Genomic DNA, 20,001 nt, shown 5'->3' on the forward strand with positions numbered 1-20,001 from the left:
AATAGAGTCTTCTTCCACGGGTATATCTGCTGAAGCATGGTAAAGGTTTTCGCCACCTTCTTTTACACGCAGAATTTGTGCCTTCCAGTCGACTTCAAAGTTCGGGACCCAGCTAGGGAGCCCCGATTCTCTTTCGGGATCCTGGCACGCGGACAACACATCTAAGGATCTGGTATTATAAATGAGAGATTCGACAGCTGCTCTGAAGACCTCCTCTTTTTGCATAGAATAGTCGGGCTCTAAGCCTTTGACCTCATCATTATTAACGATACCCAGTACAGCGTAGACCCTATCCCGCGGGTCGGTAGACTCGCAGGCTCGGTTATGGAACAGCATATTCTGGAATCCAGCAGAACCAGCGTCTCTTATGTTCTCTCGGATCGTATCTATGAAAATCGCTTGGTGGTAGCCACTTGTGTAAGGGCTAATCTTGGCGACAATTGGGTCGAATTCAAACAGATTCTGGGACAAAATCTCACATGCCATAACGAGAGTCGTCCATTTTTGCGTGCGGTTTCCGCAAAGAACGTAGACTTCGGTGGCCACAGCCACCTCTTGTCTTATCCAGACCCGACGCCAATATGGCCTCGCAAAAATGTGTCCTAATGCTTGCCACTGCCAGAGGTCTTCGGCCCTCTCTAGGGAGGTGCGGACCCATTCATCGGGTGTGTCTGCATCCGTCATTTTATCAATCAGATCCATTGCTGCTCCACTGCCCTCTGCCTCTTCTCCTAGCCACACGAGTGCCTGTATTGACCTCTCGTAAATCATTTTCATCTTCATCACTTGATTTTTACGCTCAGAAATATCAGTCTGGTTAATGCAGATCGCATCGACCCATAAGTACCGCTTCCGGGTTCTACCTCTTAAGCGTCGTAGGACGGCGGCGAGGTTCCGAGTGACTTGGAAGGCATGACCGTCGAGAGTGATCGATTCCGTAATCGTCGCATCCCCCCAGGTGTACGAAAGAGCTTCGTAAAAGGCGAAGGGTGCCTCATCTAACAGATCAAGGTCAACCTTAACGAGCTTGCATTTGATTGTGGATAGCTTTTTGAAGGATGGTAGGATTGCAAGCACTCGTATCTCCGGCCTTGTTGGATCAAGAGATTGGTACTGAAGGCTGCCCATCTAGACAATTGCCGTGGGGTAGTACGGGTATTCCAAACAAAAGTCCGGACGAGAATAAAATGTTCCGCGGAAGTGGTAGAGCAGTTTGATTAGTATGAAGGTGTGTCTTGATTGTTGCTTTCTCACCAAATTGTGGAAGCGGATACCTCGTTAGCCGTACCGATTGATGCAGTGATCGCTAAATTTAGAACTCGGGGAGGGGCTCACTTCTGTCCCCACCATCACCACAGGCTGAGCAGACCGGAGCCGTGCCTGAGCCGACCCGATTGTTGCACTTCAGGCTGCTAAAGGCCCCTGAAGCATTCATAAGCTGCAGTGGCTATGGCCAAGTGCAAACATTCCCGTGGTATAACAACATATTTTCAGAAGTCGCCATATGGTAACACAGAGTCATTTTTGGACCCCTAAGTCGCTATATTTATTTTAGAGGATACCTCAACTGTGAACCTTGTAAGGTAGCAGGAACGGTTACCCGGGCAAAATCCGGTAAGGAAACTATAGCCGGGGCACACCAGAGGCCAAAATGGTTCCACACTATGGTACAAGGCTGACTCTGGGCGTACCCGGCTGGTAATTCTACGGTTAAGGGGTGGCGAGTGGAAGTGTGAGCTTGCCGAAGGTGGCTGCTACGACTGCGGCTGCACTGCGTAAGACGAGTGCGCTTACAGCCAGTGCGAGCGAGATGAGAGGATGGAGCTTTGGGGCTGTGGTTGTTGCGTTTGTGGGGGCTCCGGTCACGCTTTAAGCGCATATATTTCGGTGAGTCTTCTTGTATGATTTTCTTTGAGTGAGGGGGTGGGTTGGGTTGGGTTGGTTGGGCTAGAGAACGAACGAGCAGTGGATTGATAGATTGTAATTTAAGTAAGTACAGGTCAGTCGGTCCGTGTATTTCAATACGAACTTTCGTCATACGTTTTCCTCTCTGGTTTTGCTTTAGTGCATTTCCTTCACTCCTGGCCCTCATACAGTACAAGATCCCACCACCCTTCCCCTCCCCTCCCGCGACCTCTCCTGTCTGCTAGCAATAATTCTTTCGTTTCCCATCAACCTCCCTCCACCTCCAAAAGCAAGCTCCGCCCCCGAATATATATATTAACGAGAGGGTTCAAGCTAACCAACCCGCTTCATTTGTAGCAAGTAAAGCAAAGCACCTTCGAAATCGAACGATCCGCACGCAGAATTATCAGACGCTCAGCTATTGCGGAGCGCATCTGAATACATACCACCAACCAGCCACCAAACGTGGTTGGAATACTGATACGTACCAGCCCAGTGGTTTGCTCTATGCATGTATGAGAAGGTACGATATATTACATTGGATTTGAATAGCAAAGGAGCCAATTATGTCAAGGACGACAGCATCTCAAGCGTATTCGATGTAGCGAGATGGCCACAGACAGGGGAAAAAGCCAATAAGGCTCATGTTGTTCACTTTCCGGTCTGTGCTAGGCCGGAACCCCGCTGTCTGGCTACATTGAAATCGCACGAGGCGTTGTGTTGACCTTTTAACTTTATCCCTATCATGTGGCTAAATGTGCATATTGGTTGGGTCGCTTTCCCCCTTTTCAACCTGCGGGCGCGATTTTAAGGTGCCACTTTGTCGGGTGTATTTCGATCGTCGGCTGACCGAGCGCTTGAAGGGTTTGTCTTTCTTTTCTTCGCCTTTTCAGTCCGGCCATGCTATTCAAATCTGCTCCTCCTGGTTGCACGTCCCCGAGCCACGTGAGGACTACTACACTTCGGCAACACAATGCAAGGTAGAGGAATAAAACATTAATATTATCTACAAGAACTCGCTACTCTGTACACGGACTGCCTCCGATCTCGCTCCCCTAAACCACCGCCGTCTGGTCGTAGTAAAGATCACAAGCATGCGGGTGCTGCAAGCAATACTTCGGCATCAACGGCGCTGCACCGACCCCTAATTTCACCAGATACTCCCTGAAATTCAGAATCCGCTGCGTCAGTTCCGTGACTCGCTTCTTGCCCGCCGCGTTCTTGTTGCCAGACCAAGCTAGTTCTGCGAGGGCGGCGGCACGCGGCCACATCTTGGAGGAGATGGTCGTGTCGTCGGATTGCTCACTCCATAAGGGGGCGGTGACGCCGATCACGAGCTTGGCTTCCGCGGCCGTGAGGTTCGCCGTGAAATCGTAGTCGTAGATCCGCTGCCACGTCTTGTAGGGTGCGCACCTGTCCGAAACCATCAGCACTGCTTTTACATCCGAGGAGATTTGCCACAGGAGTTGGGAGGAGGGTCAGGACTCGAGGATGAGCGTGGGATGGAGAGGAAAAGAGACGGGTCTGAGAGGACCGAATAGGACAAGACTAGACTCACCAACTGCCTCCGTTGCCTCCCCAGTTGAAGTTCGGGTTCGCCGTCGCCGCGTCCGGGTTCGTCAATATGTCGTAGCGGGGATCATTCGATACCCAGCCGCCAAAGCCGCAGTCGAGATAGAACCAATCGCTGCTGCTCACGATAACCTGATACCCTGCCTCGGTGAGAGTCTTGATGTTCGCAGGCCCGTTGTTCCACGTCTGCATTATGATATCCTTGGGCACCGTCCACGCATGCGGCGTGTTGATCGTGAGATCCTCCCACATGATGAGCTGTCTCTTCGAATTCCCGCTCGTTTTCGGGTCCGTGAAGATCGGCACCGCGTTGTCGACCCAGTGCTGTAACAGATCATTGTACCCCCGTGACGAATTCGCAGCGAACCACTCGGTGGTGATTTTGGAGAGGTTGTAGCAGCCGGTTTGCAGCTCGTCGCCCCCGACGTGGAAGAAGTTATCCGTGAAAATGCCAGACAGTTCGGAGTAGACTTTGGAGACAGCGGTGTATGTTTTCGGGTTCAGGATCTCGAGCTGCCCTGGGTTCGGCTCGACGGCTGTGTGGAGCGGCCAGTTGTCGTTGCTCCACCAGGAATCTGCGCATGCTACGATAGACGGATCGATTTGCTTCCAACCTGAGGAGGCGTGCCCTGGCATGTCGATTTCCGGGATCACTCGCACCCCGCGAGCAGTTGCGTATTTCAGGACGTCTTTCAGGTTGTTGGCGGTGTAGACCTCGTTCGCGGAGTAAGCATCCACTGTCATTGATGGGTAGGACGCCATCTGAATGGGCCAGGACTGCGAATCATCGAGATGCCAGTGCAAGGCGTTTAACTTCGAGAGGGCCATCCCGTCAATCTGCTCGTAGATCTTGGGGAGCGAGATGAAGTTCCGTCCGGAATCGATCATGATCCCTCGGTAGGGGTACATTGGGGCATCAGAGATGGAGACAGGTTGCTCGATCATGAGCCCTCCATGGCCGTCTGAGATGACCAGCTGTTGCAGCGTGGTGAACGCGTGCAGAGCGCCCCAGTTCGTCTTCGCTGTAATCGTGATCACTTGGCCCGTGGCAGGGACGTCAATGGTATACGATTCATCGACGCCATGTTGCAGCGCCGCCTTGCTGTCTGCAATCTGCACCGTAATTGAGTTCAGGGTCGTCGTCCCTCTCTTCTTCTTTGGTGTGGAAGTGGGGAAGACGGCATAAGTGGCGATTGGCGCTTCCGTGGCCTGTGGCACCCAGTGCAAGCTCGTGATGGCATCGTAGGCGCGCCCCCAGGCGTCGGAGACGAGGCTATTCGGCGCGCCGTTCAGGGCCAGGTTCCGCCCGTTGAAGGCACGCGGGCCGGAGCTACCCCAGGTTATGGATGTGGGTGCTGGGAGCGGGTTGACTGCGACTGCGTTCACGGCGCCCGACACGCATAACGTGGCGGCGAGCAATGATGGGAGGAGATGCATTTTGCTGTTTGGTGAGCAGAGGAAGGTGCATATACACCAATACTCTCCAGAAAATATTGGGGGAGTGCGGACATGGGCGATCATGGCGATCATGGCGATCATATACTTACCTACGGTACTCTGCTGTCCGCACCCGAATCTGCGCCATAAATTTCATTAGAGGAAGCAAGGTTGTTTGGGAGAGTCGATCCCCTCAGGTACCGGCTAGTGAATTTGGCCGAAGCAGCTCTCACAGGGGGTCGGCCGCCGGGATTGGTCGCTGCACTCTCGCTGTGCGCGCGGATATATTGGCTGTCGATCTACCCCTAACCACGACCCCAATATCGCATCGAAGCACTGATTGGGCTTTAACGTTGCACGTCACCATCATGACCGCATGTAGAAGAGGGGGATGCCAATGCATGTGACAGCTGGGGTAGCTGTTGATCTCCAAGGTGCAGGTGAGAAGTGCGGGCGAGGATCAACGTTCCACCGGCGGTGCGGAGAGCAGATATCCATGATCCATCATATCCTGCTTGGTGAGGAAACGTTACAGTCGTTTTTAGGGGGGGAAGGGGGCGGGTTGTGCTGGAGGGGCCCAGATTGGCGAGCCTAATGACCGCCCATCTGGGTCTTGACGGGCCTGTCCAGTGGCGTCGCTTGGTGGTAGTGGCTTGTGGTTACAGGGTCCTTTGGGTGACTGACGCAGGTAGTGCGGGTGCGGGGGTTGTTGCACCTGGGCCGAAATGAAGCTCTCGTGAGATGGGGACATGGGATGAGGCTGATGATAACGGAGGTCAGGGGCCGTAGTAATGGAAGTCGTATCCGAGGACTGCGAGGAGACCTATCAAGGAATGGGCGTTCAAATAAAGTTGGTGCTAAAATGGGCCTAGCTGCTCAATGTTACAAGTAGATCCGCAAGGGATGGCCCTCACAGCCGGGCAGGGATGATCTCATTTTAAACTGCTGGTCATTTCCCCCTTGTCTCCTTTAACTTCGCTGCATCGTCATCTTCTTTCTTTTAGCTTTCTACTTCCTTGATATATGATCTCACAAAAAACTCAACCCTACGGATTGCTGGGGAAGTTCTCCCGCCCTGATCTCATGGCCAAGCTGGCTTTATAGTAGGACCGTCTGATTCAGCATCGCCAGGTTGCCTTAGATGTCAAATGCCACATTTGCTTTGATCGTGCACCATGCTTCGTTCTCCTATCTTTCTTGGGAATTTATGGCTACCATCATAGAGCAAGCCTTCCACCGATAGGTTCCGAGATCGTCTATCTACTTGGATTTCCATCATGCAATCCCCTTTTCCGTGTTGAATATGCGAAGACGCCTCACAGAGACTACGCCCAAGGAGATATGACTGTAGTAATAGAGTCTGAATCTAGACTTTCGTCGTTCTCAGAGTTTCCTTTCCTTTCCTTGGCTGCGGCAGCCTAATCTCATATGCTCTTGCACCCTCGGTTCACTTACGCCTCGCAGTCAGTTCATTAAGTGGCCAGTTACAGCGCTAAGATATGTATGTTTACCACGAAAGTTAGACTCTAATCTCATATTCACTGCTTCCATTTTAATCTCCGGATGTGAGTAACTGCCATTTTAACCTACAGTAGGGTGCAATAAGTTTGCATCCTTGTCTAGCGTGCCAAGCTTTTCTAACCTAATTTGTATGGGAAAGGCTTGCCACTTTAAACAGTAAACAAAGACTCCTCAATATCATTAACAAAGATCTAATATTTTGTATACCATCCTTCCGTATTAATTACTGCTTGTATACGGTAATCCATCGTAGTAGCTAATCTATATAAGATCCCATTATCAATATTATGCCATGCCTCTTGTGCTCCTCTAATTAATGCACCCAAAGTCTCCTCCGTATCTGGGGCATGTTCAAGCTCAGGGTATAATCGATATAACTCAGCCTTTATTAAAGCCCAAAGGTTCTCAATTGGGTTCAAATCAGGAGAATAAGGAGGCCATTCCATTACTCGGATCCCCATCTCCCTCAAGATATCCCTTATAATTAAACCACGATGAGGGCCAGCTCCATCGTACATAAACTCTCCTCCGTTAACCATAATATCCGGAAGAAAAGCCTCATATAACGCCCGTATAACCCAAGATATAACTCCTCCACGAGCAGCTTCTGGATCGCCATCAAGAGGCACCAATCCTGTACGCCGATTATGCCCAAACGCTGCCCAAAGCATTTTCTTTACTCCCTTGCCAGTATAGCGAACTATTCACGCCCGTTCGTCAATACGAGCGATTTGGGAATCGGGCGCTATCAGGGCTAAGCGAGGGGCCCGATTGCTCAATCGTCTACTTAAGCGAGCTCCGGTTCATAAATCCGAGGTCGGATACGAGCGAATTTTGAAAATATTATAATATTTTCAAATTAATAAAGTAATAAAATTCTATTAGTAGGATCCATTAAAAATAATTTAGTTAATAATACTATTTAAGTAATTTTAGCTAAAGACTTTTATTAGAACTATATATAATTTTAATTATAAAATAGTTTTTTAAAATATATAATTATATGAATCTTTTTATCTTTAATAGAATTTAATCTAGGTAATACTTATTTAAGTTTCTTATAAGTATTAATGCTTTTTATTTAATTAAAATTTGGCCTTTATATTTTATTAGAAAGTTATATATTATTTTAAAATTAGGCCTTTTTATTAGCGAATCGGGCCCCTCGCTTAGCCCTGATAGCGCCCGATTCCCAAATCGCTCGTATTAACGAACGGGCGTGAACAGAACAGGTTATACGTCTCTTGCCAGTATTTAATTACTTGGACGTATAAAAGTCTATATAGGCTTCACTCCTATACCCCTCTCAACCGTACACTCATTGGACCACGAGACCTTTATCCAATCATGGAGTGTATATGCTTGATGACGAATTGCCTAGTTCAATCGTACCTGAGTATGGGCAATAGTAATTATAGGTCGTTTCTTTTATATCCACTTCCTCTTCCCTATCTCCCGTAATAGCCCTTGCAGTAATCGTTTCTTGATAACGTCGTCGACTTCGCGAAGGAGGTCTCTTATTTTGATATGAGGATTCGTATGATTAACTATATCGTATATGTAATCTCGTTGCTCTTCTATAAGGGCTCGTGGTCTGCCAGAGCGCGATTTGGAGGCATTATCGATACGTGAGGCCTCTCGCCGTATTATTGATTTGATTATAGAGAAGTTGAGTTCAAGGTATAACTTGAGGATCCTATTTAGTGATAATCCAAATATCCGCTGCGCTGCCACCAGGGACGAATTGGCCCGTGCACATCTAAGCGAACTGAATCAGCAAATCATATCGCCAGATTCATTGATTTAAGACCTCTGATTTGCTGCAATTTTGCGGTATATTTGATCACGGAAATTCGTCCCTGGTGGCAGCGCAACGGATAGATAGCTCGCAAATACGTGAGCGTATCTGCGGGCTCAATTCGCGTCGAACCATTCTGAATAGTATCAATTTGTTGATATAGGACGCTTTGTTTACTTGTCTAAAGTGGCAAGCCTTTCCCATACAAATTGGGTTAGAAAAGCTTGGCACGCTAGACAAGGATGCAAACTTATTGCACCCCACTGTACGAAGGCGGGCGGCATTAAAAGTCATGCAATTCGCTAAGCGAGGGCGGGCACAACCTTGACTCTCGCAATATAAAAATTCTCGTAATTCCGTATTATATTTAATTATTGAGAAAATTCCACAAAAGTTAGATATGCTTATTTTCTATCTCACAAAGCTATTTTAAAGAGTTTTAGGGGTTGCATTGAGATTTGGTGTGATTTTCCAAAGGTAGCGATTTTGGTGTTCCTCGTTTTTTAGCGGATGGACGATTTTTAATGCCGCCCGCCTTCGCAAGCTGAGGGTGAGCATGCTGAGCCAAGGATGATTATGCCGGAGCAGAGCCTAAGCAACCCTGAGCAGGGCCTGAGCATCCTGAGCACGCCCTGGGTTGGTTTATGCACTATAATATAGAACCCATTTTGGCCTCCTGGATTCCCCGGCTATAATTTCCTTACTAATACCGGATCAGGTATATAGAAATTAACCTGAGACCTATTATAGCCTCCTTTGCCCCTTAATAATAATAAACTTATTCCAAGATTCAATTTTGGCTAAAGTAGTTTAAGATTATTTCTTTTCTTTATTAGAGGTCAAGTCGGCTGAGAATACTTGTGATGGGCACACGTGATGGCGCATGGACAGGTGTCATATTGAACTAGCTAAAGCAATATAGCTAGGGTCACGTGCTTGCAATGTAAACCAAGTAAAACGTACTGAATTGACTGCTGTTCTACAGTGGTAAGTAGCCCGTATATATAGCCCTGAACCCCCTAAGTCACATGTACTAAATCCCTATGCCAGCTGAACCGATTACAGCTATACAGGGTATTCCAGCCGTACATGGTATTCCAGCTATACAGGGTATTCCAGCCGTACAGGGTATTCCAGCTATACAGGGTATTCCAGCCGTACAGGGTATTCCAGCTATACAGGGTATTCCAGCCGTACAGGGTATTCCAGCTATACAGGGTATTCCAGCTGGACAGGGTATTAAGCTAGTGCACAGCCCCATGGCGTTCGGTTCCAGGGCTTACTAAGCCTATTAGGGGCCTCAGGCCCCTAATTTCAACATGTCAGATGTCGTGGATCTAGTTTCCTATTTTGGGTACAGCTTGCGATCGGAATCGTATGGATCGCATGGGATTTCCTAATTAAGTAAAGGGCTTCGCATGCCTGGCTAAGCACTAGGGAATATATAGGGAGACGCTCCTAGCTTTGGAAGGGGCATCGATTAGTCTCTTGTTGGAATCAATTCTTGGAATCAGTTACACTTGCAAGCGTCACTCCGCAGCTTACTTACCTTGACTACTTGTGCATCACCCTGCTATTACGTGCCTTACAATACTAATATAAAAGTGCGCGAGAAAACAAAAACTAAAATCAATTAATTCGAAGACTAATACCGAAGTATAAATTAAGCAATTAAGTATAAAGGGAAAAGAAAAGTAAAGTAAAACTATATATATCTTATAAGAATGAGTCACGTGCTTGGCTTAAGTGAGTGTCACGTGACTGGCCAATTAGATGTCTCCGAAATTCCTATTATAATATTTTATAAGTTAATATATAGTAAATCGAATTTCCGATTCTTGTAAAAGAAAAACCCCAATGTCTTTATTATCTTCCGGCGACATGAAGTCCGAGATAGCATATGGGCCTCAAAAACACTATAATGTCAAGATTATCTTCGATAATACAAGATCCCCAACAAGAAAGACCTATAAAGGAGACATGGCCACCATGAGGAATAAAGCGATAATCCCCTGCTCCCAGTCTTCTTCGGCTTCATACTCCAGCTATGTAAGGATATACTATCTAGTCTAAAGCATCCTCCAGACCTCACCGCCCATAGGGGTATCGTTGCAAGAATGCTTCTCTCTCCATCGGTTCCTTGGCATTATCGACATCCGCCCTCCCATTGAGAGGTGGAGGATTGGTGTCTCTCACCACTCGAAGGGATAGCTACGACGTAGCACAACGTGGGTCCTTCAACCTCATCTATACAGCAATTCTATGCTGCTCCCTATCGTCGTTTCAACCTACCCACAATCGCCGCATAGTACCGCCACTCCGGGAGCGGAGACCCTGGTAGCGAATCGAGCTTGATAACTGTCTACACGAACACCGTGTTTGGTGTTCCCATCAGAATTTTCGTGCTCCTTCACCTCCTGGGCGACCCGATGCCCAAAATCAAGGATTTGAGAGGGAGGTGGCACGGAAAGTGCTGCAGTTATTTGGATAAATCGGCGAGACATCAGCGTGGAGGTGAAGAGCAAGCCATCGGTTCTCCGCTCCTGGCTGAGGATAGATCCATTTCAGGACACTTGAAGATATTTTAAAGGCAACCAAATAAGAAATTTGACAAAGGTAAACAGTAGAGACACATTCCATTAAACATTCTATTACCAACTGAGTGGATAGAATCTGACCTAACGGAAAGTATTAAACTTTGAAGTGTTGGGGTGAAGGATGCGAAGGGCAGTAGACTACTTTTAAAAACGCGGTTAGGGGAGAACATCCATTAAGGGAACTGGATCAGTATAGAAGGCCCTTTGATATTCTATGGCTAGATTAACTTACCGTTGGTAAATCAAATCAACATCCCTTCAAAATCAATGTCTATTCTTCAAGGCACCCCCTTATAATTCTAATCTTTTTATGAAGAAATCTGTCGATCTAGTACTTTGTCCTTGACTATGAATCTTGGCGTTCAGGAAGGTTTCTTTGCCGTTACGACATAGCTGTACCGATATGTTAGTCCAATGTAAATCTCAACGGTGCGCAAGCACTTACATATTCCAGTATGCATGTATCCGTGTATTCTTCATATCGTTTCTGACATCTATCAAGAAGACCTCCAATTCTTCTGCAGACCATCCGAGGCCGCGCGTGAACAGAGCCAAGCTCAGACCCTGGAGTCCTGTGGTCAGGTTTTCAACAGTCCACATCCCTGAGGATCGTCAGTACAAAATTGAGTAGCATCCGGATCGGCCCGATAGTAGCTGTAATCTCACTACGGCGATGTGGAGTTGACTTACCCAATTCTTTATACGCCCGGTCCTTCGGCCATCGATTCTGTGGCCACTTGTATCTTGTTTCCACAACGTCTGTGAACCCAGCCTCTTCAAGCTGTTCTTTGTAGCGCTTAGCACTTTCTACTTTCCTACCGAGTTTGTCCGCAGCTTCTGCAATGAAGTGTGATCACTTCATTAGAGCTGAGTCCTTTGATAGCGTACCATCATCACAATCAATTGGAAAGACGATGTCTGCTAGTTCGAGCTGCCCACCTGGATTGAGGAACCTTTGGAGATCAATCAGCCCGATCTTTACCTGAAGGTGGTCTCACGTACTCCTTAGCTTGGGCGATGAATTCAGGCCACTTGGCAATCGAGCCTGTCATCATGCGGGAATAGATGAAGTCGAATTTCTCAGTGTAAGTCCACGGGTCTTCTGCGTCGTCGACGTAAAAGGTCAGATTTGGTGGCGTGCTAGAGATAGGTTAGCTTAAAGTAAGGGACTGCGGACATTATAAACGTACAATGCTGGCTGGATGGGACTGAGATCAATGCCAACGACCTAGGTAGTGTTAGTGAGAAGAACCCAATCTTGGGTAAATAAATGACCTGTGCTTCCGGATGCTCATCGGCTGGAAAGAGTCAGTCACTAGAAGATGGGAAACGTAATTGTGCAGTACAAACCAAAGTCAATGGCCCAAATTCCTGTTCCAGTTCCCACGTCCAGCACCCGACGAAGTTTCTGAGACTTATCAATAATAGTCGACAATTTACCGCCAAATGTCAAAGCGAACATATGGTGTTGGAGATCTGCCTTGTTGTTAGGTTGTACAGGACTAATTTAAAGTCTCTCTGCTCTTCTTACCAAGGCGGTCATTCTCATTCTGGATAACAGTTAGCAATGCGTGGAATCCGAACTTGAGAACTTACCTCATCATTTGGTAGTATATAAGCTGTAAACGTCAACAGTTATCCTACATGCTGGTCGCAAGGGAAAGTTCTTACTCCCTTCCTTGTACGTATGGTAGGTTCTGCCATTCTCTTCTCGGTATCGTAAGATGCTCGAACCGATTGAGGCGGAAGAACTTCCGTGAGTACTCTGATCGAAGTATAAGCAAAGTAATAAATATCCCGTTGAACAGGATATGGTGACTACCTACCCCAATAGCGGAGTCCTGATCGTTGAAATCGTCCGCCTAGATGCGGATCAGCGAACTTCAGCACACTTGATGATTCTGGAGTCGGAAAAACCCCACCTCCGCAGCCAAGGCAACGTCGAGATTCCCTTGAGCCACAGACATGGCAGAGCTTGCGGAAAATGCCCAAAAGTACGTTGCACTAAATCAAGAGTAAATGGCTTGGTCCTGACAAAGCCTGGGTAGAGTGAGAGAGGCTACTCGGACCCTGGGATTGAGCTATATATCTCATCTGCGTTACAAAAACTCTATCGGCCTGCCCTTCTGCTGGTGGAATGGGGGCATGCACTCTGTCAGGCGTTCCTGTCCAGGGGGGTTCGGGGAAACACGAGCGAGTTCTCCCGAAAGGAAAATGATTTGCTAGAAATGGGCATTATGCTGTCCGACTCCGGCAGTTGCCGTACTTGCATGCATGGTGGGGTGACCTCGCTTCAGCTCAGCCAAACAGAGGTGCAGCATCTCCGTACCTCTTGCCAAGTATGCCGGACGATGGGCTGTAAAGAGTTTTTTTGCCGTCGGTGGAAGTACGCTAATAGGCCCTTTCGGATACGGTAAAAAAGAACGAGGTACCCCGTAAGTCGATGAGGGCAACCGCCGTCATATTGCCGGTAAGCAGCGCACCGGGTTAACCTGTGTGCTGAACCGGGTGAGTTATCGGGTGCGAATAAGGACCCACCAGGTTCTTTCTGCCTGATTTTTGACTTAAAGAAAATCGACTTTTTAACCTCAAGAATGAACCAGTTCCATAGTGCTTTTATAATAGTTTAGACACAGTTTAGAAACGCTTTGGTTAGGGGGTTAGGGTTCGGGTTAGTTAGGGTTCGCCGGGGATCTGGGGGGCGGTGGGAGCCCCCGCTTGGGAACACCTTGGAAATGGTTTTGATATAGTTAGAAAACAGTATTTGGGTTACTTACTTTAAAGATACAATTAATGCACAGCGAACCGGATATAGCAAAGCCATGTCCTGTTCGCTGTGCTACATAGACGGGAAGTTAATGCCTGACAAAAATTCCGTCTGGTTACTTTAAAAATGGTTTCTTGGAATCCCTGTAATCTCAACCGGTGGAACACACAGGTTACCTCGTTAGCCCGCTGCGCTGCAGACTCTCATATTTCATCCCTCATCCCGACCCTCTGGTTCTGCGTTCCCCCCCCCACTTCTCGATTTACATTACCAGCTTCCTCAGCTGTTCCCTCGTTAATTATCCAATAAAACTCCGTAGATCTTTGCTAGAAAAGCCAGCAGATTATCCTTACAACATGGCTTGGATGTCAGATATCTTCAGTGGCCTCCACCAATTGGAAGGTGCTTCTGATCGCTGCTCTACTTGTGGCAGTGCTTGCAGTGTTTGTTCAAAGTTTCCGTTCCTGGTACCGTCTACGATCTTTCAAAGGGCCATTCTTGGCAACGTTTTCAGACCTATGTAGGTATTTGAGTTCATATATCTCATCTCTAGCTCCCTCACGATCTCGTCCCGCTCCCGAGACAATCGTAATAGAGCAATTGCTGAGCCCGCCGTTATCTAGGGTTGATCCGCCATGTGACAGGCGGTAGAATACACTTAGATCTCTTCGATGTTACGGAGAAATATGGTAGGTCTCGAGTTTCCAATTCCCCTGGCTGATTTCATTTGCTAAAAAGTTGATATGGCAGGACCCCTTGCACGAGTTGGCTCGAACACTTTAGTGACCTGTGATCCAAACTTGTTACGAAAGATGTTAGCTGTTCGAACCCGATACAAGCGATCAGACTGGTATTTTGGCATGCGACTTGATCCAAGCTGTGATAATGTCATATCTCAAAGAGATGACGAGAAGCACAACATCTTGAGAGCGAAGATGGCAGCTGGAGTAAACGCATCTTGCTCCATGGAGATTCACAACTAACGGTGCTTCTTAGTACTCTGGAAAGGAAGTTGAAAATCTGGAAAAGTCAATCGACCAGAATGTGATATCATTGGTTGATCTGATCGGGAGGAAATATCTTTCGACCAACTCTGACTTCAAGCCTCTTGATTTTGGTCGAACAGCTTCATACTTCACTCTGGACACAATATCCAGCATCGCTTTTGGGAACCCATTCGGAGATCTTGCAACCGACTCAGATGTTCACAAGTACATTGCAACGACAGAGGAGGCCGTACCTGTCATTATCCTGGTCACAGTTATCCCATGGCTCAGCAAGTTGCTGCAGACAAGCATCATGAAGAGATTCCTCCCAACCGAAAAAGACAAAATTGGCTTGGGGAGAATTATCGGGTGAGCATTGAATTCCCGTAAAAACTTCTTCGTTCAGAAATAGAACTTTGCGGCTGACATTGAATTCTTCCAGTGTGGCTAAGGACTTTGTTGGGAAGCGATTTGGACCGAACAAAATAGTCAAGAAGGATATGCTCGGTTCATTCCTCAACCATGACTTGACACAAGAGGAAGCGGAATTGGAATCGCTGGTTCAAATGTAAGTTTGAATTATATGCAGCACTTGCACTGGCTAACTGAACTAGCCTAGCAGGATCTGATACTACCTCTACAGGGATTCGTGGAACCATGCTTCATATCCTAACAAGTCCTCATGTTGTATCTGAACTCCTTGCCGAGATAGCTGAAGTCTCGCCATCCTCCCCAATCCAAGATGCCGAAGCAAGGTCAATGCCTTACTTGCAAGCAGTGATCAAAGAAGGACTCCGCATATTTCCTCCCGTGGCTGGCCTTATGTCGAAGGACGTCCCACCTGGAGGTGATACCTTTAACGGTCTTTTCATCCCTGAAGGCACGAAAATTGGCTACTGTGCTTGGGGAGTGTTCAGGAACAAGGACATATGGGGCGAGGATTCTCACGTCTTTCGTCCGGAGAGGTGGCTTGACAGCCCCGCTGATAAACTTCACGAGATGGAAGCAACGCTGGAACTTATTTTCGGGTACGGCCGTTGGCAATGTTTGGGGAGGAATGTGGCGTTGATTGAATTGAACAAGGTGTTTGTTGAAGTAAGTTTTTTGAAGACAACCCTACTGGGTTCCGCAGCTGACCGCCCTGTTACAGCTCTTACGGCATTTTGATATGTCCCTCGTTGAGCCACTGAAACCTTGGAAATCGTTTTGTGCCGGCATATTTCTGCAGAGGGAGATGTGGGCGAGGGTTACGAAGAGATCCAAAGTCCTTTAGTAGTACGAGTAGTGATTAACGGCCGCGAAATATACTTTTCGTTAGGTGATGCAGCCAGTTGCAGCCAGGGGAGAAAAAAGGTGCACTATATATGATGCCGAGGCTCTCCCATATGAGGCCAGTACATTGCACCCTGTAGATGCAAATTGTAAGCATATTGAAAATAATGAACGCAATTACTTTTTTGCGGTTGGTAATATGTTGAGGTTTGAGCAACAAGGCGGCATGCAAGAGCCCCAAACCCTTTAATCCTCCTTCCTCCCGTCCATCCCACAACTAGCATTCATCCAAGACAGAGCTTGAAATGCACAACACCAGAGAGAAGTGTCAAGTGCAAGCAAAAACATGCGTTTATTGGCCCAGATTTGATGGAGATCTTGGCGTTATTCAAAAGTACTATCCAATCGCCTCCTCAGTCTATGGTCAGCCGATGGTGAGGAGCTGCTCGTAGAATCCCCCGATCTGGAGGACCCGGTCGACGAGGTGGATTTCTAGAATCCAGTGCCGCTTCTGCCCAGACGGATTAAGGCGGCTCATGCGTTCATTGTTGCCGCGCGTGATGTAGAGTGAGATTTTGTCTTTGGGAATGCGCTCGTGAGGGAAGGATCCGACTAGGTGGCCCGCGATCTCTCCACCGTATTCCCATCCGGCCTCCTTCGCGGCGCCACATGCTAGGTCGTAAAGAGCCTCGCCCGTCATGTCTGGATTGGATTGAAACTGCGCCTTGACGGCGAGCCACGTCGGCTCAAGGGTGTCCCGCAGACGGAGCTTTGTCGGATCATCACCGAGCACAAAGGTTCGTCCAAAGTCGACTTCCCAAGCCTCAAACACCGGCCCCAGATCGACGAAGAGGATGTCGTCCGCTTGAATGATACGGTCAGGAGGATTTTCGGCGTAGGGCATCAACGTATTCGGCCCACTCCTGATCACGCGCTTATGCCAATGGTTGGTGACGCCGAAGCGCTCGGCGGCAAGGTTGTAGATCTCCTTACTCAGGTCCTTCTCACTTACACCAGGGCGGATGAGGCTGCGCTCGATCTCCTCGAAGAGGCTGATCGCCTTGTCTTGCGCATCTTGCAGATACGCCGCACGTTGGCTTTCTTCGGCCGCAGAAGTGGCAGTAGACATTCCTCAGGTTGCCAACGTAAGTTAGAGGGTTTCGGGGACGAAAGTGGTTGCAGGAATGATAGAGGTGCTAAGGGATGGATGATGAAATACTGTCCCTGGGCGGGGCAAGTCGGCTAAAGGGAACGAACTCAATAACATGGTTAGACCTAGAGAGTTTTGAAGGACCGCTGCCTCGCTTCTTCCCCCGCGGCACGAAGTTTCTCCGTGGAGGCCGGCATCTCCGCACTACGTCTCCAAGCCGTAAGGTTGAGCCTCATTACCGAGCTACGAGTACGGGCTGATTAAGCGACGTTCGGCTCAAAACTCGAGGGATGCGAGGAAACCAGTGTAAAAACCGCGAAAATGCCGAGTTTTAACCCGAGGGTTCTTAAATTAAACCATAGGCTAGTAAGGAGCTAGTGAACTAAACTCGAAACCGAAAACCGAAATTCGGAACTCACGCTTAATATATAATAAAGCCTTAAACTACAACTTTTATTTAACTTAAAAATTAAAATTCTAGCTTAAAAACACAACTACTCTTTAGCTTTTATTTTTTTTATTAAAAAAAAAAGAGTAAAATAAGAAGAATTAAAGAGAGAAGAAAAAGAAATAGAAAAGAAAAAAAGAGCTTATAGTATTTTACTTAATATTATTTATATATTCCTTAATTCTTTTTAATTTTAAGCTATATATTTTCTTTAATTATAATTCTAATACTCTTATTTCTCTTTATGTTTTTTTCTTAGCTTATAAGCTTCTTATTATTTTTCTTCTTATTTCTTATATCTCGTTTTTATTAAGTTTAAAAGTAATTCTTTAATAATTAAAATATTATTAGTTTTAAGCCAGAGAAACTTATATAGCTTACTAATAGCTTTAATAATAGTAGTAAAAGGTTTTTACTCTTATTACTAAGGTATTAAAGAGTTAATTTCTGGAAATTTATACTATATCCGAGAATTAGATTATTAAGCTAAACTTTTATAGTAAATTAATTAAAGTTCCGAATAGTTATATTAAAGCTTATTATTTCAGATACTGCTTCTGAAATTAGTAATAGCTAATATAAGTAAGAAATACTTAAAGTATTTATATTACTTATAAATATTTATAAGTAATCTTAAATAAAATATAAATAATATAAAACTCAAAAAATATAAATAAAATAAAATATATATTTATATATAGTTATATATAAATTATATATAGATTATATAATTCTAATAAATTAATATATATTTAATTTTTTAAAAAAGAACTAAAGCATTTATTAGATTGCTTTATATAAGGCTATTATAACGAGTCGAGACTCGATTTATATACTTAGCTAGAAGCCTTTACTAAATTATATAATAAAGGCTAGAGTCTTTATTATATAATATATTTCCTTAAATTAATAGAGTAATTATATATTATTTAGGAAGCTTGAATACTTTAGAGAATATAGTTCTACTTCTTTTCGTTTTTCGCTTTCTTTTTTTCTTAGAATATTCTATTTAGTTAATTAAATTACTAGTCTTTTTTATATAAAGGCCTGGCCTATAATATTAGAATTCTTTCTCTTTTATCTTTACTAACTAGAGATTATATATATATAAAGCTAGAAATAAGAACTACTTGAATTTATATATAGAAAATAGAGCTCGAAATAAATAAAGCTAAAAATAAACTTTATTTGAAATTACTTATAAAGCTAATATCTTAGTAAGACTTTAGAATATATAAAACCTAGTAATAGAAAATGCCCGAAACTATATATAGAAACTAGAATACTAATTTAACCGGTTAATACTAGAAATTATTTGGGTTTTTCTAAACCTGGCTTAAGAAAAGAAAACTACCGGATTTCTTTATTATATAAAGATTTAGGAGCAAGATTTCTGGTAATTAGTTAGATAAATAAATAGCTATATAAAGCTAAGATAATAAATAAAGCCCTATAATAGCTATAGAAAGCTTTTATAATATAGTTCTAATAGCTATTAGAATTCGTTATATAATAAGTAAACTTAATAATAAATCTAGTTATATAAATTAATTTAATTAATAAATATATAATAATTCCGAATCTTTTATAAATATAAATATTTTCTTTATTTTATATATTCTTTAATTTCCTTTTATAAAATAACTAAAAGCCTGCTTTTCGAATTCTAATAAGTTTAATAGAAATAACTTAGCCCTATACTTTTAGTTTAAAGAACTTTTATAGATAAAGCTAGAAATTAATAGAAAAGTAATTAGTAAAAAGAAAAAAAGGATTTAGTATAAGTTTAAATACTTATTCGAAGAAGTAGTAAGCCGGATATATTTATAACTAGAATATATTTAGAAGAAAGAGAAGTTTATAATTAAAAAACTATTTAAATAAATAAATCTAGCTTTTTATAACTTATAAAAGTAGTAAAAGGCTCTAGAAAAGTTAAATTAAATTTAATAAAAATTAATTCCTTTAGGCAAATTCTTGAGTAATTTTAATTATTTAATCCTAGAGATAAAGAAATAAAGATAATAAGATAAAATTAAAAAAGAATATTTTAAAGCTATTATTATAACTAAATTTATAAAAGAAATAATAGAAATAAAAAAGAAAGAGTTATATAAGAAATACTATTTCTAGTTATAAATAATTAATAACTAGCTAGCTAAAGTTAAAAATATAAAAGCCTATTATCCGAACTAGTTAAATAAGAGATCTAAAAGCCCTTTTTTATCTAGAGCTACTTTATTTATCTAGCTAATAGAATAGAAGCCTATTATAAATAATATAAAATAATAATTAAAGAGTATTTCTAATTAGGTCTTCTCGAATAAAATTAATTAATAAAGAAAAGAAAAACTTTACTTTTAATATAGCTAAAAATAACTATTTTATATATAATTATTAAGTAAAGCTATATTCGAGCTTCTTTTTCCGAGCTAGTAAATAAAGAAAAAAGAAAAAAGAAAAGTAGCTAAAAGTAAAAGTAAAAAGTATAAAGATATTAAGAATAATTCTAAAGAAAGTAAAGATAGTTCGGGGGAAAAAACAGTAA

General features: G+C 44.3%; 6 protein-coding genes across 6 annotated transcripts; 2 read left to right on the plus strand and 4 right to left on the minus strand.

The window, feature by feature from the left end:
• Positions 1-543: 543 nt before the first annotated feature.
• On the minus strand, positions 544-1,128 carry K444DRAFT_514957 (HET-domain-containing protein; the record flags this gene model as incomplete). Its single annotated transcript, XM_024873559.1, has 1 exon — positions 544-1,128. A coding segment is annotated over one exon (585 nt), but the record flags the coding sequence as incomplete, so codon positions are not given.
• Positions 1,129-2,627: 1,499 nt separating this feature from the next.
• On the minus strand, positions 2,628-5,176 carry K444DRAFT_606527 (glycoside hydrolase family 20 protein). The gene is made up of 2 exons (XM_024879010.1): positions 3,464-5,176; positions 2,628-3,318 (listed from the first exon to the last, which is right to left on the minus strand). Exons 1-2 carry the CDS (start codon positions 4,912-4,914, stop codon positions 2,961-2,963), a joined length of 1,809 nt encoding a protein of 602 aa, XP_024744522.1. The 5' UTR covers positions 4,915-5,176; the 3' UTR covers positions 2,628-2,960.
• Positions 5,177-9,132: 3,956 nt separating this feature from the next.
• K444DRAFT_18826 (uncharacterized protein) lies at positions 9,133-9,553 on the plus strand. Its single transcript, XM_024870904.1, has one exon. The coding sequence runs from the start codon at positions 9,277-9,279 to the stop codon at positions 9,517-9,519; it is 243 nt and encodes an 80-aa protein (XP_024744523.1). The 5' UTR covers positions 9,133-9,276; the 3' UTR covers positions 9,520-9,553.
• Positions 9,554-11,028: 1,475 nt separating this feature from the next.
• On the minus strand, positions 11,029-12,797 carry K444DRAFT_658612 (S-adenosyl-L-methionine-dependent methyltransferase; the record flags this gene model as incomplete). The annotated part of the gene is made up of 13 exons (XM_024886280.1): positions 11,029-11,223; positions 11,276-11,432; positions 11,521-11,667; positions 11,719-11,783; positions 11,833-11,970; positions 12,021-12,058; positions 12,106-12,128; positions 12,181-12,306; positions 12,362-12,380; positions 12,427-12,449; positions 12,502-12,595; positions 12,657-12,692; positions 12,723-12,797. The coding sequence occupies 13 exons, from the start codon at positions 12,795-12,797 to the stop codon at positions 11,193-11,195; spliced, it is 972 nt and encodes a 323-aa protein (XP_024744524.1). The 3' UTR covers positions 11,029-11,192.
• Positions 12,798-13,953: 1,156 nt separating this feature from the next.
• On the plus strand, positions 13,954-16,192 carry K444DRAFT_690459 (pisatin demethylase; the record flags this gene model as incomplete). Its single annotated transcript, XM_024887770.1, has 8 exons — positions 13,954-13,999; positions 14,031-14,117; positions 14,221-14,286; positions 14,348-14,544; positions 14,594-14,952; positions 15,026-15,151; positions 15,198-15,678; positions 15,734-16,192. 8 exons carry the CDS (start codon positions 13,954-13,956, stop codon positions 15,854-15,856), a joined length of 1,485 nt encoding a protein of 494 aa, XP_024744525.1. The 3' UTR covers positions 15,857-16,192.
• K444DRAFT_18878 (Creatinase/aminopeptidase) lies at positions 16,016-17,208 on the minus strand. Its single transcript, XM_024870905.1, has one exon. It carries the CDS (start codon positions 16,982-16,984, stop codon positions 16,280-16,282), a length of 705 nt encoding a protein of 234 aa, XP_024744526.1. The 5' UTR covers positions 16,985-17,208; the 3' UTR covers positions 16,016-16,279.
• Positions 17,209-20,001: the final 2,793 nt, after the last annotated feature.

Source organism: Hyaloscypha bicolor (genome assembly GCF_002865645.1).
Source record: "Hyaloscypha bicolor E unplaced genomic scaffold K444scaffold_10, whole genome shotgun sequence".
Classification (NCBI taxonomy): Eukaryota; Fungi; Ascomycota; class Leotiomycetes; order Helotiales; family Hyaloscyphaceae; genus Hyaloscypha; species Hyaloscypha bicolor.

What these genes read in the sequence shown, in the direction of transcription:
- K444DRAFT_606527 (XM_024879010.1), bottom strand. Translation starts at nt 4,914, where the DNA reads ATGCATCTCCTCCCATCATTGCTCGCCGCCACGTTATGCGTGTCGGGC. An exon ending in GGAGGCAACGGAGGCAGTTG is followed by an intron (nt 3,319 to 3,463) that starts GTGAGTCTAGTC and finishes GGTTTCGGACAG; the next exon opens with GTGCGCACCCTACAAGACGT.
- K444DRAFT_18826 (XM_024870904.1), top strand. Translation starts at nt 9,277, where the DNA reads ATGCCAGCTGAACCGATTACAGCTATACAGGGTATTCCAGCCGTACAT.
- K444DRAFT_18878 (XM_024870905.1), bottom strand. Translation starts at nt 16,984, where the DNA reads ATGTCTACTGCCACTTCTGCGGCCGAAGAAAGCCAACGTGCGGCGTAT.